This window comes from Terrapene carolina, unplaced genomic scaffold, assembly GCF_002925995.2.
Source record: "Terrapene carolina triunguis isolate 2854851 unplaced genomic scaffold, T_m_triunguis-2.0 Scaffold193, whole genome shotgun sequence".
NCBI classification, from domain to species: domain Eukaryota; kingdom Metazoa; phylum Chordata; order Testudines; family Emydidae; genus Terrapene; species Terrapene triunguis.
Window position 1 is genome coordinate 5,748,014 of NW_020664544.1, and position 17,153 is coordinate 5,765,166.

General features: G+C 39.3%; 3 protein-coding genes and 1 long non-coding RNA gene across 5 annotated transcripts in view; 1 reads left to right on the top strand and 3 right to left on the bottom strand.

Moving 5' to 3' along the window:
• Window positions 1–17,153, bottom strand: part of HOXB3 (homeobox B3) — a 58,111-nt gene that overhangs the window by 40,513 nt on the left and 445 nt on the right. Inside the window, exon 1 of one of the 2 annotated variants that reach the window (XM_024203747.2) lies at window positions 2,504–2,571. The exons of the other annotated variant lie outside the window; for it this stretch is intronic. The gene's annotated coding sequence lies outside the window, so the exon portion shown is untranslated. Of the gene's footprint in view, window positions 1–2,503; window positions 2,572–17,153 lie in introns of those variants that run through there. 2 annotated transcript variants of the gene reach the window in all.
• LOC112109299 lies at window positions 2,852–17,029 on the top strand. Its single transcript, XR_002908303.2, has 3 exons — window positions 2,852–2,983; window positions 12,811–13,083; window positions 16,822–17,029. It is a non-coding gene; the product is annotated as an uncharacterized LOC112109299 (long non-coding RNA).
• Window positions 4,004–6,203, bottom strand: HOXB5 (homeobox B5). The gene is made up of 2 exons (XM_024203751.2): window positions 5,593–6,203; window positions 4,004–4,840 (listed from the first exon to the last, which is right to left on the bottom strand). The coding sequence occupies exons 1-2, from the start codon at window positions 6,140–6,142 to the stop codon at window positions 4,593–4,595; spliced, it is 798 nt and encodes a 265-aa protein (XP_024059519.1). The 5' UTR covers window positions 6,143–6,203; the 3' UTR covers window positions 4,004–4,592.
• Window positions 8,183–11,381, bottom strand: HOXB6 (homeobox B6). The gene is made up of 2 exons (XM_026654874.2): window positions 10,444–11,381; window positions 8,183–9,253 (listed from the first exon to the last, which is right to left on the bottom strand). Exons 1-2 carry the CDS (start codon window positions 10,853–10,855, stop codon window positions 8,994–8,996), a joined length of 672 nt encoding a protein of 223 aa, XP_026510659.1. The 5' UTR covers window positions 10,856–11,381; the 3' UTR covers window positions 8,183–8,993.

Consider the following 17,153-nt stretch of genomic DNA (forward strand, 5'->3'; position numbering starts at 1 on the left):
GCTTTAAACTGTGTTAAATAAACTCCTTAATATCAGTGTAGTGATGTGGAAGATTATGCAGAAAGAATAAACCGACCTGGGGTTCAGTCTGCATTTCTAAGTGAAGATGGACTTTCTATGTATCCTATCTGTCTTTGATTGTTCTTTCCATCCCATTAACATGTTGCATATTCCATGTAATTAAAAATGGTGGTTGATATATTGTATGCTTTGGGTCATTAGACCTGATTTTAAAGGAAAGTTTAACTGGGATAATATACAAATACTGAAACCCTAATGTGCAACCTTTTTGCCTTTTGAATCAGGATATGGGAATATGACATTAATCCAAATTTAGATAGATAGATAGATAGATAGATAGATAGATAGAGTAAAAGTTTTGGATTAATGTAATATATATATATATATATATATTCCCCTGCAGTTACACTGTCATTGTCAAATATATATTTCCTTGCAGTTACATTGTCATTCCGGTACTACGGTAGGTGAATGACAATACTCACCTAGCTTGGTGGTAACAATTTGCATCAGTCAACATTATTTCTTAACGTCAATACAAACCAGATGGCTAAAGAATGTTCAGGTCAGTAATTTGGTACCACCCCATCATACCTACACCCTATTTACCTTCAGTAAATATTTCTCTTGCTGTGTAGGCAAGATTTCTGTAATCTGTGGTGTGTTGGTTGCAAACTTCACACTTTAGACCCATTCCATTCACGTGTCTAGAAGCCAGCGAATGTCTTTATTATGAGCTGATAAAGAAGCATACGACTCGGTCAGATAATCAGATTAGGATGTTAAAATTAAAATGACTCAACTACCTATCACTCTCCCGCCCCCCATCACCCCAAGTCTCCCTGGCCAGAATTTTGATTTTGTATCAGAATATTAGTCAGGAGTTCTAGGATAGTCAGTCAATTGGGTCAAATAGAATCTAGAAGTTGAAATTGTGCCAATAAAGATAACATCAGACACATGGACCAGGACAGGAAAAACAGCCCAAGGAAGGAAAAACTATCCCCAAACTGCGCAAGATGGTGGCGTTCTTTTGCTCTGTGTGAAAGAGACGGACATGTGTCCACCAAATGTTGCTCTGCCATTAAAAAAAAAAACCCCCGCTTAAGAGGGGAAATGGAACGTTTAGTGGCTGCTGCAGCATTCTGGGCCCCCAGGAAAAAAAAATCCCTCCTCACAGTATATTTTCTTTTAACCTTTTTAAAGCTACAGGAACAGAATTACAAATGTGAGTGGGCAGATACAGATTCTTTTTCCCCAATGAAAATTTAAACACCTAGAGTTAAAAAAAAATATTAAAAAGCAGCCCTCACTTCTCTGAGGATTTGTTTGTGCTGGTAAAAAAAAATCAGTCTGATTGGGGGGGGGGGGGGGGGGTAAATTAAAAATCTTTTAAATCTATGTTTAGCGAGGCTCGATGCGTTGGATAGAGTGTTTCACGTTAAGATTCCTGAACGCGACTTTGTGACAGGCGTTTTGGGCTGTAGCCTTATAAACATAAAGGAAAATAGACACCTCACCAGGACTTTGCCACTGCTAGCTGATGTCCCAGTCATGGTAAATACTCCGTGCATCTCTCTTTTTCGCCCCTCTCTGATAACTTGCTTATTTTCTCAAAGAAAAAGCTGTTTTAATTAGTTTTTTCCCCCCAGAACTGTCCCTTCTTTATAGAAGCAAAAACAATACCTTAGGAATACATATACTCGACATATATAGGGTTTAAAGTTAATCGAATCCACCCCCATTATGCAAACAGCAGCATGTTTGATTTTTTGATTTTTATTATTTTTGTAGTCACTTAAAGGCAAACTGAAGAAAGACATAACGGCAGTAATCCAGTGTCCACATATTGTACAAACAAACCAGGGAACTATTAGGATACTGTCTACAGAAAGGAAAAACGCCCAGAACGAATATTTTGGTCTATACCCAGGCCAAGGAAAAGGCTAAAAATGTTCCTTGCAACTCAGGATAAAAAAAGAATTAAAATTCTTAAAGGGTGTGAATGAAACCAAGAATATAAATATACAACAGGAACCTTGAAATGCCAAAGCCTGGCCCATATTTGCTCCTGACTGTGATCAGTATAAAACTCACCAAAGCAACCTCCAATAACTGAGTCTCTATTGACATGGCTAAGAATAAAACAAAGTTTGTCTGAAGTACATATGCCCCAAGGCAAAGATTGGATGGCGTTTGCAATGCAATCGTAATTAATCTTTACGGAATTCTATTTCCCCTCATTCCACAAAGTTTACGTTGCTTGCATATGGGCCTCAGAGCTTTGCTGAGACCTAATGAAACATCAAATCTAGGGAGTGTAAGAATTTGGATCTTTTAAAAGTGAGAAATAAAGCTTTGGAAAGAGAGAGAGAGAGAGAGAGAGAGAGAGAGAGAGATACCCCCCTCCTTCACCCCGCTCAATCTTTAGCAATATAACCCTTAAAATAGTTTAATCAGATAATATTTCAGAAGGACTTACTTTCAGGAGCCCAAACTATTGGTCCTCTGGACTGAACACTGGACCAGCAAAGCATGATACCAGCAATTGCAAGGGTTTATCTCATCTGGAAAAGTGCTCACCCATTTCTGCCCCTTACAAGCCAAACCAAGCAGTTAAAGTGTCACTTAACATTCTAGAGAATGTGAAATATATTGTACATTGTCAACTCCCCAAAACCATAAAACTAACTTTATGGACCTCACGTGACTTTTGAGAGCCAGTGAGGGGTATCTGTCTGAGGTCTGGGCGATTTTTACGATCTAACTTCTAGATAAAACCCTATCCATTTGACATCTAAATGTCATACCTACTTTTGGTATAGTTTGCTATTGGTAAAATATATATAGAGAGAACTATATATCAGGGGAAGGCGAGCAAATGGTTTTGGATCTGACAGTCCACCTCACATTCTTCTCAAAATCATTTAAGAAGTACCTAAACAGTGGGAGATTAAGTTTGGTAAGTTTATAAGATCCAACTTTACTTAATACGAACAAAAACCTGAACTATATTGTAAATATGTCAGTCGCATTTTGCCAGCAGAGAGACTTTAACTGAAGTATCTTGTGCCTTGTAAGAAATCCTGGATAGCAAAATAGAAACATTTGCCACCTTTGATTATGTTAGTTATTTGCAGCGAAAATAGGCTTTGTAGTGAGTATGAGTAGTTACAGAACTGTTATTTGCATGTTGAGCCAGAAAGTAGGATATAAAAACAATATGCTCAGGAGATTGAGGGTGAGGGGTGGAGGGGTGTTTATAGATCAGCGAGCGCATGGATAGATAGATAGATAGATCTCTTTATTTTTCAAAAAGTAATATAGGCCCGTTCCTCAAATGCACATAAATATATTTTGCAAAGCATTTATATCTTGTTATTGTAACTTAAGCTACTTTAAAACAGCTTGTGTTATTTGATAGTCGGACTTTTTTTTTTCTCTATTGACGAAACAAAGTTTGGAAATTATGACAGGTCGCATTTCCTCTGTAGACTGCATTTGCTTTCCTCCTCAGCAATGAGATTCTATTATGTGAACTTTGCATTTTTTGGCTTCTGAGAGTTTCCAAAGTGCTATGCAGGAGAGCGAAGAGTGGGTAGCGTTTGGCAAATGCTCCTAACACAGCCCAAGCTCTATGCCACCCATGTGTTTAGAATGTACTGCGAACGATCAGCGTTAAGACTCAAGCGTTGTGTAGAAAAATACGAATGGGAGCCTTTGTGAATAGGAGAAATGTTTATTTGACTTGAAGTAAAGCTACAAACAAATACAAAAAGCTTATTGGCAAAATACTAACAGGCAGGTAGACATGACAGATGCCATTTTACACATAACACTGCATTCACTCTGCCCACTACCAACTGTCTATTAGTCACATCAGAAATATTTCTAGTATTTACAGACATTGGAACACTTTATGGTTAGTCCAATTTTATACATTTTTTTAATAGTGAAGTTTACCCACGTCTAAGAACACGTCTCAGAATTAGCCTGGGCACTAGAAAGCATGGCCTTACATTTGAACTAAACCACAGATTCGACAATTTGAAGACAAAAAGATACAAGAGCTTTTTTGCTTTTTATTTTTTTCTTTACAGTTTTTTGATTTTTTTTCTGCTATTTTAGTGCAGGAATCCCAACTTTAGCTTAGGCAGAGAATAAATCTCCCCCCCCCTCCCCAATAGCTGTAAACTCAGATAAAAACAAACAAACCACCGTATCTGTTATCAATTTACAAATAAGTTATAACATTTAAAGGGCTCACATAAAAACATGCTAGCTTTCCAGAAAGCATCAAGATAGCACTGGCACAAACATTTATAAGAACATCAAGAGCGTGGGGGAGCATCTGGGAAATTAAAAAATAATAATAATAATTAAAAAATAAAATTAAAACACAACAGGAGCGCAGTCCTGGGATAACAGTACCATAGGAGTTGTTTAAAATATCAACAACATGCCGAAAAAGGTGCCTTACTGTAGAGTACTCTGAAACTAAGATATGGTGCTGCTTCTCCCACCCCCCTTTTCTTCTCTTCTTTCTTTCCTTGATATTCCTTTTCTATAATTTATGGCTGGAAGGCGCTGCCCGCGGAGGCTACACTCATGCTTTTCAGTTTATTATCTTTCTTCCACTTCATTCTTCTGTTTTGGAACCAGATTTTAATTTGCCTTTCGGAGAGGCACAGAGCATGGGCGATTTCTATTCTCCTCCTGCGGGTGAGATATCTATTGAAGTGAAATTCCTTTTCCAATTCTAGGGTCTGGTAGCGAGTATAGGCGGTTCTTGCCCTTTTACCGTCTGGTCCAGTCATGTCTGAATAATATGGACAACATTGGTGTTTGGTTTTGTTTTTATAAAAAAAGGCAAATTATTAACCTTCCCAGGACAATCACGAACGTTCACTTGGTTATTTTAAAATAACCCCCCCTCCCCCACGTGTAGATCCCCCTCCCTCCATCCCCCAGTTCCGGCATATACAATTCAATATTCACAATTTAACCTCGCAGCCTAAAACTCTAATCATTCCACCTACGTGTGTGTGTTTGGAGCTGTTAAATATTGTCATTTAAAAAACAAACAAACAAACAAAACCCACCACTGTTCCTGGTGCAATGGACCTACTCTTGGTTTTTTATTTTGTAATTAGCAGATTGTCAAGAACACACACACACCAAAAATAATAATAAAGGATTGGGAGCCCCATCTGTGCATAGAGAGCCTGTTTTAATGATCAGTTCTTCCCTTTCCTTTTCCTCACCCCCCCTTCCCTCCCCCATCCGCAAATACCCCCGCAGTTTTAAATGACCTTTTCTCTCTCTCTCTCTATATATATATTAAATAACCTCAGATTTAGCGGCAGGGCTTACAAATCTATCACCCCCCAAAACAAGCATCAAAGGCAGTTTTCTGTTTTAAATCAGCGATCAGATAAATAAATACAATGCGATAAATAGCTGGATTACTTATCAGGCGCCTTCAAATAAAGCCAGGGGAAGGAAGGGAGAAAAAAGAAGAAGGGAGGGAAAAAAGGGGGGGAGGGAAAAAAAATAAAAAAGTAGTTGTACCATGGCTAATGTGAAGCTTCCTCATCCAAGGGAATATCTGTGGTGTCTGCCCTTCTGTTGTTGCTGTGGATGTAGCGACGGGCTCTGCCTGTGCCCGGGGAATATTGTTGCTGTTTATTTGGGTGCCCTCTTCGGTTCCCGAAGACGCGCTGGTCTCGTCTATTTCTGTGAAATTTGTGTTGGTGCTGGCAGAAGTAGCCTGGTCGGAGGGGGACGGGGCGGGTTTGCCTCCATGGTTGTCGCTGTTGGAGCAGGGAAGGGACTCGGGAGAGGACAAGGAGCAGCTAGACGCTTGCCTAAACCTGCTCTCCTGAGCGGGCGAAGGGAAGCTGCGGGAGCTTTCTCCCACAGCCCCAAAGTGGCTAGAGGAGGTTGAGCGGTTGATGCTAAGGTCCATCCCATTGTAGTTGTAGCCATAAGAGCTGGAATGCATGGTGCTTGAATCTCTGTACGAACCGTTCATAGAACTGCTGGTCCCATAATTTAGCAACTGATAGTCGGGGCCATTTGGATAGCGCCCTGAGAACGAGTTTACAAAGTAAGAGCTCATTTGGGTTATTTTGGAGGGCTTGATTTGTGGCTCGTGGTCGTTATAACCCTGTGCTTGACGATTTATGATGTATTAATGAATTATAGCAATGCACTGTACTTCGTTTTTGCTATGTATGCGGCCAAATATGGGGGGTGGGGGGGCGCTTGGTAATCACGTGCTTTTGTTGACCAGTCGTAAATTCTCACTGATGACCTCAAGAGGTAATTCATGCTCTATGGTTACAAATAATGACGATCTGAGAATCGTTAGGCCCAAGTCAATGCAAGGCTTAAAAAAAAATCGGAAGACAGAGATTGCGCCATGTTGGCGGACTGCGCCACCTACTGGGGACAGGGTGACTTAGCAGGCATGGAGGGTGACTACCCACCCTTAATTTTTTTTAAAAGTCATTTAGTGGCAATTTGCACTCTTCATATATTTGTACTTTTAAAAAAAATAATAATAATGCACAAATACGCCCTTTTCATTCCGAGAAGCTCCTTTCAGTTTTAATTTTATTCTGCAAATGGAGAAAAAATGCTTATCAGACCCAGCTCGAATGATTGTCAACATCCTGTGTTAGTTGTGTGGTCTTTGCATGGGGGTTGTTATCTTCATTAAATTATTGCCACTCTTTTATAATAATGACATTGGTGGTGCGGGGGAATAAGTCACCTTTGGATCTGGAGGTTCTGTGTTTGAATATCTTAGAAAAAAAACCGGAGCCTGCTGAAAGAAAAACATGTGTGCTTTATTTATTTAATTTATTTATTTTCATTGGCACAATGAAAGTTTGCCTTTCTTCACCTTCTCATCATATTATCAAATACACAGTAACACCTTGTAATTCTGGAGGGGAAAAAAAGAGACGGGAAGGGAGATCAGCCGTTGAAACTGGTTGACAATGTTGCTTTTAAGATATTCTTGATCATGAATATCCCTCCCTCACACACACTCCCTTTAAATAGAGCATTGTTCTATGTCCCCCCTAACCCATTGCAAACCTGCAAGAAATATTAGGTAGCCATGAAAACCTGAAATTTGACCAGGGTTTTGCTTTGTTCAAGGCTGCTCTTTGCTTTCCAAGGCAGTTTAGGAATTTCAAAGGCTTGTCTGCAACTCATTGGAAATTATGCGCCATATTGAAAGTGACATATAATTATAATAATTACGGGCAATGAAAAGAGTGGCAATAATAGTAAATGTTCTACAGCTGTGGAGCTTCTGCATGAATTGATTTTAAAAGTGACTGGCATTAAAACAGCTTGTGACATGAGGGAATGCATTCGTACATAGGTATTTTTGGGTGGGTGGTGGGGGGGAGGGAGTAGTTCTTTTTAAAGGCATTTTTTTTCTCTCGTGAAGCTTCAGACATTTTATTAGCATTGAGCTGAGCAATTTTTTGTTTTAAATCTGCTGATCCCAAGAAGAAAAGCACTTCTTTTCGTTCATTTTTTTAATAAAAAAAAAATCAAAGAAAAGTTTACTTCATTGCAACTACAAGACACCTCTTAGTTCTTTAGCGCAGAAGAAACATACGCCCAGTTCCGAGTCAAATGGCACTGTAAAAAGAGCCATTTGAAAGGTGTGTGTGGGTGTGTGTACATATACACAAAACAATCTAACTGTGCTTAGCTTACTGTTTTTGGTTTTTTGTTTTTTTCCCTGTGCTTAAATAATTCCCATCGTCCTGGAGTGAAAAAAGTTTCGACTAAAAAATAATAAAAACCCAGCAAGTCTGAAACCTAGCTATGTCTACAAGGCACATCTCCCTGATTTTGGAAAGTGAAATAAGGGACCAGATGTTTGAAAGATGCTAGACAAACGTTATGTATCTTTGGTAGATAGATGAGACCATATTTTTGCCTCTTTCTTTGATATATTATGTATATGGAGAGCTTTTCCTCATAACTCTTTTGACTGTAACAATAAAAAAGAGCGATCTTAAAGCAGAATGTCAGCTCGGAGATATCGTTGGTGAAAGGTCCTGCATTTAAGATTAGGCAAAAGGGGGGAAAAGCACATTTATCTCTCAACTGTAACTTCCGTATGCTGCGTGTTGCTTGTCCTTGCTGATTAGAAGACAGTGTCACACACAGACAGCAGTAGCGCCCGCTTTGCTAACAACCCCTCAGCTCCACATGAATGGCATATTTTCATAGACAGGAATGATAATAATGATAATAATACCAAAGGGGTGTGGATGAGTCCGAATACTTTGCTTTTATTAGAGTATTCCATGGCCATACCTAAGACAAACTACAAACACAACACGTACAAAAATTAATAAAATATAATTTTTTTTGTTGTTGCTTTTGCATCCTTTTAGGTAGTACTTGTTCCTTCAGTAGGTTTTCTCTTTAAAAAAAAAAGAAACTAATTACAAAGACCCCAGGGTTTGATTAATTTACCAAAAGAAAATCAACCGGGGAGGGGGGAATCTATAAGTCAATCGTGCATGAAACATTTTACAAAATTAAGACAATAAACACCAAAAATGACATATATTGCAGCACCTCCATTAAATACAAGAGTTAGCGGGTTACTAACAGTGACACGAAGGGCAGAAACACAGGTAAGAGTTCCAAATTATTATTATTATTTTATTTTATATTATATTTGGAGGAATAGAAAGGAAAAAAAAACCTCAACTAGAAGCCTGATTTTTGTTTTGACACGACAGATTAACTGAACACGAGTCCAACGGTGCAAATTTATGTTGGTGGCTCGCCACCTTCAAACCGTCTCGGGTATTTTACAAAGCGTGCACCACTTGGGGTGCGTTTTCTCTTCCACTCCAACCCTTTCCCCCCACCCTCTACCTCCTCCAACTGTTGGGCTATTTCTCTCTTTCTCTTAAATAATTCTTTCACTCCGCTGCTTTCTCCTCCTCCTCCTCCGCGCTCAGCTGCGTGGAGTTGAGCAGTTTGTTTTCCTTTTTCCATTTCATCCTCCGGTTCTGGAACCAGATTTTGATCTGGCGTTCTGTCAGGCAAAGTGCGTGTGCGATCTCGATCCGGCGACGCCTGGTCAAGTAGCGGTTAAAGTGGAACTCCTTCTCCAGTTCCAGGGTTTGGTAGCGGGTGTACGTTTGCCGGCCTCTCCTGCCACTTGGCCCGAAAGATGAACCTGTTAGGCAAGGAAAGGAGGGGGAGAAAATACCCAAAGGTTTATTCTAGTTAAGAGTAATAATACCAGGGAGCCGGCCACTTAGCATTCTGATAAAGGGTATGTGTTTAGGGGGGGTGGCGTCTTTTGCTTCCTTTGCCTTCCCCGCTAAATACTTTTACCAACCAAAAATCATCTAGCCAAAGTGCCCAGGGCTCCTTTTTCCCCCACCCCCAAAGCCAGCCCTCTAGCAAACCTCCTGACTTGCTAGGTCGCCTTGGAAAGAGTTGCTAATTTGTCTTGGGTAAAGTTCCACTGGTACCTGGGCAGAAGGGTTAATGCAGAACTTGCCAGATATTCCAGGATCGTGCTTTGAAGAGATTGCTAGACCTGTCTTATTCTATTATGTAAAATCTCAAGGTGCCCCCCCCGCCCCACACCTTTCAATTGTTCCTCCCCACCGGCAGCAGTAATAGATCTGGGCATTTAAGCAATAATGAAGTGTATCGATCTAGACAAACTCTGTGCATTAAAGGGGATACAACGCTTTATGTCCCTGCACTAATGGACATCAATTTGGAACTTAAAAGGCAACAAATAATGAATGTAAACATGGAAGCACTGTGACTTTTTCTTCTTCTTTGTGGATTGAAGAGATAGCACTTAAACCAGCTATACATCACAGAGGGGGGGGGAAATTCTCCCCAGGCAGACTTTTCATTATGTGTTGAGTTTCATTAAAAATGTAATTCTCTCCTTTCAAATATTTAAACACTTTTACATTATTTAACTCCAGAAAGGGTGTGTGTGTGTGTGTGTGTGTGTGTGTGTGAAGTCATCCTGTTCTTTTTTTTGTGAATAGATATCTCTCTGTATGTGTAGAAGACACAGAGATAGATAAATCATTGTAACTGAGTGACATACGAATCAGAGCGTGCAAAAAGAAAGAAGATACGCGCCTAAGTATGGTACCAACTTTTTTTTTTTTTAAAGGATCTGGCTAAAGAACTGCGCTAGAGGAAAAAGACTGCCATAAAGTTTGGGGTTGTGTCAGAAACAACTTTCAGTCTCGTGCTTTGCCTGACTCGTCCGCTGGAAGTTGGATCTTAACTAAGCTTTTCCTGTTTCTTTTGCAAAGAAGAAAAGGGGGAAGGGCGGGGGGAGGGGGAACAAATACATAAATAAAGAGAGATTAAAAAAGAGTAACTCACTGTTGCAAGAGTTCATCCGCTGCATCCAGGGGTAGACGGGAGTAGAGCACTTCTGGTCATCGCTTTCCCCGAAAACAGTTTTGGTCTGTGAGCAGTCTGACTTCCGCTGATCTGGGGCAAACTGAACATGGTCATCTAGGTTTGAGGTGGCACAGACAGGGTCCTTCTCTCTGTAAAAACCAGCCGCCCCATAGTCACAGGCTGTGGTCCGGCTGTAGGCTCCGTTAGCTTGCTGGTAATAAGAAGAGGAGGGATAACCCTTATCTTGGACGCTAGTGGCTCCATAGGAAGCGGGGTAGTGTCTTAAAGGATCCGCATATCCTGAGGCATATAACGGGATTTGTCCCAGGAAGGGCTCCTGCCCAGCAGCCAGGCTCACCGGGAAGGTAGAGTTGACAAAATAAGAACTCATTGGGAGGAGGCAGCCGTCCTTTCCTGGCTTTATGATTTGTTGTGTTTTATAGTCCAAGTGGTTTAGCTATTAGTAGTATATCGGAGATTGGGTTTTAGCTGAAGGGGGATGGCTGGGTGCCAGCGAGGGACACAAGGAAATAGAACCATCTGATCATGGACTGACCAATAGCAAGAGTCTGAGATTACAAAATAGCACCCATGAGGGGCTTGCATTGCACTAGGGACCCCCAGAACAAACCACCCAGACCCTCTTTTTCCTCCCTTTTAAACAACAAAATTCACCCCCTTAACCAAATACGTATTATCTGCGAAAGATAAATCCCCAAACGTTTGGAGTCTTTAAAACAATAATTAAAAAATACACCAAACACACACAGAGAGATAGATCTGTATATAGAGATATACATACACACGGAGAAAAAAAAGTTAAATGCCTTTATTCTGAAAAGTTTAACCCCTGGTGCCTGTTATTGATTGCAGACCATTTGGGTAATATTGCTATGATTTTTTTATTTATTTTTTACATAAAAAAGAAACTTTTAGTTTATTTGTTTTTTTTTTCATTGAGGGGTGGGGTAAATAGATCTCATTTGTTTAATTAGCTTGGGTTTAGGATGGGAAGTGTGTGTGTTGGGGGGAGAAGAGAAGTCAATGTTGATAACTTATTTCTCATGGTTATCTAATTATCATAGATTGACAGAGAAGAGGCTTCCTTTTAAAGTGTCACTCGCCCGCCTCATCAGATTCTATGCTTCCTATTTATTTTGTGAAAGAGTTACAAATCTATGAGATGAATGGGAATCGAAGTATTACCTTTATCCCGGACTAAATACTTATAGAGATATAGATATATGTACCGAATTGTGCCCTCTTGCGTTTTATTGTTAATACCAAATCTATGTCCGACCCTTCGCAGTTAAAGGCAGCATTCGGTTACGGTCAAGAAGTGTCTTTATTGATTGTCACTGATCAAGAGTTTTTTAAAAGGCTGTTGTTTGGCGTGTCTATTGCCTATAAGGTGAGCGATGATCCTGCTTTCATATTTTATCACCCTTTCCATTTGTGTCTGGCCCCACTACGAGGTACCTATTTAAAAAATAAAAAAAAGTTTAAACCTCTTAAGGAATAAACTCGAAATTCTGAGTCATTTTTTTTTCAAACTGGGGCGAAAGACCAAATGAAACGAGTTTGGTCTGGGCTTAGTGGCTCATGTTTCTGCTTTTATTCATTAGCTGTAGGTGTGTTTCGCAATGGCTAGTCACCTCCTCTTCAGATTTCTCTACGCGGAAGATCTGGTTGGATTTAAATATTTTGCCATGCATTTTAGCTGTGGGAACGTGTCATGTCCTTCAGAAACTTCCTCCACGATAAAATTGAAAATTGATTGGTTTAAGGTGCATTTCTAAACTCATATCTATCTATCTATCTATCTATCTATCTATCTATCTATCTATCTATCTATCTATCTATCTATCTATTCCCATACACATCCCACTATCTATCTATCTATCTATCTATCTATCTATCTATCTATCTATCTATTCCCATACACACCCCACTATCTATCTATCTATCTATCTATCTATCTATCTATCTATCTATCTATCATATGCAATGAAATTTATACACCACACAAGGTACACACCTATATGTATGAATACACGTTTGTGTATGCTCCTGGTCTAGAATTACACATAATTACATGGTCGCTGCAGAACTGTCAATGCCTATTTTCCCTGATGGGGGTTAAGTATTTACGAAACTGTTATCTTATTAGGAGCTAATTTATTTTAAACATCATGTTTACAGCAGCATAGCTAAGACTATTTCATGCCATCACTGCAATGGGCATTCGACTGGACGTAATCTTTATAATTCAAGGAAATAACATGTAAAGGAAGTAGTTTTTCTCCCCTCCTTTCTGACTGAAATCTATTATATTTGTTCTTGCAGAGTTTTCCTTTGTGTATGGAGTGGACCCAAACCTACGCAGATCTGTTTTATTGGCATGGGAACGTGAGATTAAAAGAGAAACTTGACTGTCTATTGGGGGGGTGAAAACCTCCATTGAACACAATGAAGTTAGTTGCTTTGCAGGAGGCAAACAGACATTTGATTAGAAAGTTACGCAAAATATGTATAAGAGTAAAACCAGGAACATCTGGGATGATTTGCACAGCATGCGGAATCTGGGCTATGAAGTATGAATTCCTGATAATTAAATGAGTGAGTAAAATCGCTGAAAACGTTTTCTTTACTTCTTTTTAATGATGATAGTTGTGAAAATGTTCCTCCCGAAGTATGTTTAAAGACTGTTTCCCCAACACATGGTGATGTAGCATTTCTATGAAACGCAGCTCTATTTAGCATGCTTGTGGCTAAGACTAACTTGCCCTACCTTTTGGCTGTAGCAATTTTTATTTTTATTGTGAAAGAAAAAAAATAAAATTCACTAATTGAAACTCGCCTCTTGCTAATTGCTTATTGTTGGTTATTTAGACTGGAATAATATGCTGTGCCCTGCTAAAGGAAGATAGCGCTTCACTTAATATGTATGGACTTTTAGTGGGAGAAAAATAAAAGAAGAAAACTTGGTCTAAAACATGCATTAAGCTTTTGTTCCATTTTGGAAAAAATATATAGATCTTAAAGTGTCCATCATCCATATACTGAGACCTGCAGGATGGCATGTTTACCATCTGTAGCAGAGTATTCAGAATGCATTCGATCACAGATAGAATTATGTGTTTAGTGTCAAGCCGGTCTCTAATATCATTTTAATAGCTTTTTCAAAAGGTATCTTCATTTTGTTTAAAAAGATGCTTGGGCTATACCCTGAGTTGCTTGCTAAACTTTTAAGAGAAATCTGTGCCGGGTTTTTGTGGAAAATATTTGGTCTAAGGAGGTTTCTAAAGGCAAGCAAGCATGGGGAGTGGGACACAGAGACCTAAACATAACGGTTGCTGATACAGCTTGCAGTGTCGTCACTGTGTCTTCCACCGTATTTTCTTTGCATATTTTCATTCAGAACTGGGTCTGGGTTTACTTAAGAAGTCTTTGGTTTTATTAAAAAGAAGAGAAACCACTAGTCGGTGGAGTTGCTAGAGACAACATAAGGAGGTATAAAATGTTTCATTTAGCACTGAGAATCCATCTTTCCCTACTGATTGACATAACTCTCCTGGCAGGGTATAAATAAAGATTAAAGGGATTTATTTACAGCATGTACATTCGCAGCTCGCTAGCTTAGAGAGTGCTGGCTGGGCCTTTTTCTCCATTTTTGCTCTTCTGCTAGCAAATGCCAACTCCACAAAGCAGAGAGAGGCAGATAAATGAGGGGATTAAAACAGCACACAGATATTTCGAAATGCAAACAGAACAGAGCATTGCTTGTGTAAAAGCTAAGCTAGTTAAGAACTTTGTGGAAAGTTAAGTGGAGCTGGTTCCAATAAAAAAAAAAGGGGTCGCTTTTTTTCGTGTAGAGCTGGAATTCTCAAGCCTTCTGAAGTGACAACAGAGAAGGACCTTCCCAATCAGGGGACTTATTGCAGCCATAAAGTCAAGCTAACACTAAGACAACATTTGAAAAGCCTTGTTACTGTATTTAGACATATAACGCTATTAACAGCAGAGAAGATTACTCTTGTAATATACATCCTCACTCAAATTCCTATTAGAAAAGCGGCACAAGGATTCTTTTCTCTCCATTGTTGGCATATTTAAAACAATGACCCCTGAAGGTGTTTAAAAAATAATTCTCTCTCCATCCTCACATAACCATTTGAAACTTAATTTCCAGCAATTTAAGTTTAATTTACCTGACTTCCCGTGCAGTGCATAATAACCTCGTTAATGGGATCTTTGAAAAGAAGCAATAATAATCTACCATTGTTCCATTAAAGAGTGCAGCTAATAATTAACAAAAAAAAAAGTGAGAGGGGGGTTGCGGGAAGGACCTTGGGATTGTAAAAATGTATCCATATTACCTTATTTCCGCTAAAGGAAACCCTGAGAGGGTTTAGGGGAAAGAAATCTTGCTAGGGAAACTAAAAATAGGGGCACAGAAACGGGTGGAAGAGAAATCAAAGCATGAAGCATGTAGGTTGCCTGGAGAATGCTACCGAGTGTGAGCAGTTACAGAATGGAACAAGTTAATCATGGCTGTTATTAGTCAAAAGGAGAAACTTTTTTATTTATTTTAACATAGTCTCTGGGCATCTCACTTTCATATAGGGGAATGTCACTAGTCTAGACATAAACAGTTGCCAGGAAACTGTGTGGTAGTAGGAGAAAACGAGGGAGAGAGAGAGAGAGATTTTAAAATAACAGGCGTGCATTGTCCTTTCAAAGCCTACTGTATCTTAAAAGGGATTCCTCTGCTCCCCGCCCCAACCATCACCTCAGCTTTGTGCACACCACTAGACCCACCTTTTACAGACCACTCCAAAATGATCATTCGAAACAATAAACAAACAAACAAACAAACAAACAAATAGTTCATTGACTTTATAATTAGCTCAAATCTCCTGCCTTCTTGTCTCCTCGTCTAATTATGGCTCTCATTTCACAAGCTCACTTGCTGTGTTTGCTGTCAAGAAATAACCAGCTTTCTTTCCTCTTTTGGTTTTGTACTACATAATTGATAACTTATCGATAATGAACATATATAACTTGAAATCCTCGGCAAAGCAACAGGCCTCAGAATAGAAACGGATCTGGTCTGAGGTTCCTGTAGCAAATGGGAGGTCACATTCGTTCCATTTCCAGGAGATATACAAACGTGCAATGCATTTATAATCCACTACTCGAAAAAAAAAATGTAGAAAATGGAATTTGTTAACCCGTTTCAAGGGATATTAATCACCGAGAAATATTTAAGCAAACCGAAGTGTTCTTGCATTGGACGGTAGATGGCAGCAGACCGCATAAAATGGGATGGAAAGCAATTTATAACAGAAAAGACATAAAGAGAAATAGACCTTCCGTTTTTAAAAATAAACAACTAGGTGATGTTTAAACTACAGGAATTCCTTAATTAGCAACTTATCTATGTTCTAGCGAAAACATTTAGATCCCATAGACAATCAGACATTAAAGGGTGCCCGGGGTAAAGTGATTAAAAAGACTTACTTGGAGTGACATTTATCTCTTGGGTTCTACAAGTGGTTTCTCACACCGCATTTTAAAAATTCAGCAGAAATAGATTCTAGAATTATGTTATTTAAATGAAATAAAATAATCATTTGCCTTTTTTTAAGCACAGCAGTAACCACGGATCCTATAACATTTATGGACCTAAAAGAAAAAGCACTTCGGCTGGCGTTTATTTTATTTTTTTCCTGTTATGTCTGAACACGTAATAGCTCCTTCAAAAATATCTTTTGAAAATTATTTTTTGTTTGCTATTTCCACCATTGCTATCATTGACTCTTGCCCGCCCGATATTCAGGAATAGTCAAGCCGGGTGATACAAGTCGTCTTGTCATCTATTCTTAATGGTTAACTCATGGGTGCCTTCCTTAATCAATATCCCTTTACATGCATAAACCTCGTATACAGTGTTCTTTGAAAAGCCCCAGAAAACAGTAGCAACGTGTCTTTTTTTAGTCCTGCAATAATGAAAAGGAACATTCAAAATGCCGTGCATCCCCGAAGAAGTATTTTCTGAAAACCAAAGCAACCATTTCGTTTAGAGGAGAAGATATTCAAATAAAAGGATATTTTCACACCACACGGTAGCAAGTGGAGGAAAAGGAAGACATAAATAAACAATAAACGATATGTAGGGACCTACAGCTCCACAGACATGTTACATTTACAGGAGCATTGCAGAACGCAGTGAAACCCACCCACCTTCATTCCCTCACAGCGTCCTCTTTCATTTGGGAGTTTCACTTTAAAAAAATAAATGTAATCCTAACCTTGCAGCCCGGTAGTTGCTATTATTCTTATTATGTTTTCTAGTTTCCAGAACCTTATTCTCCAGGACTGCGGTGGACTGCCCTCTTTGAAGAAACCACCCACGTAATAATGACCCCGGAGAGCAAAACAAAACCCAACTGGCTTCAATGCAAACTTCGCCAAATTACTGGGCTCGCCTGAAGACAGGCAAACTGGCAAGATAATTCTGCTCGGGAGGGGTAAAAAATAAAACATATCCGCTGCAACAACCCACATAGGGTTTGGCTGGTTTTTTTTTAAAGGCAGTATCTAAAAGACACCGTCATCAAAGTCCATAGCAGCCTTGTTTCCAAGTCAGATATCTACTATATCCAGGTGATATTACTGTCTTACTG

Bases quoted from the DNA above. Each gene is read 5' to 3' on its own strand.
- HOXB5 (XM_024203751.2), bottom strand. From the start codon at position 6,142: ATGAGCTCTTACTTTGTAAACTCGTTCTCAGGGCGCTATCCAAATGGC. The intron at 4,841-5,592 runs GTACAACTACTT...CATATTATTCAG, and splicing joins GAAGCTTCACATTAGCCATG to ACATGACTGGACCAGACGGT.
- HOXB6 (XM_026654874.2), bottom strand. From the start codon at position 10,855: ATGAGTTCTTATTTTGTCAACTCTACCTTCCCGGTGAGCCTGGCTGCT. The intron at 9,254-10,443 runs GTGAGTTACTCT...CTTGCCTAACAG, and splicing joins GCGGATGAACTCTTGCAACA to GTTCATCTTTCGGGCCAAGT.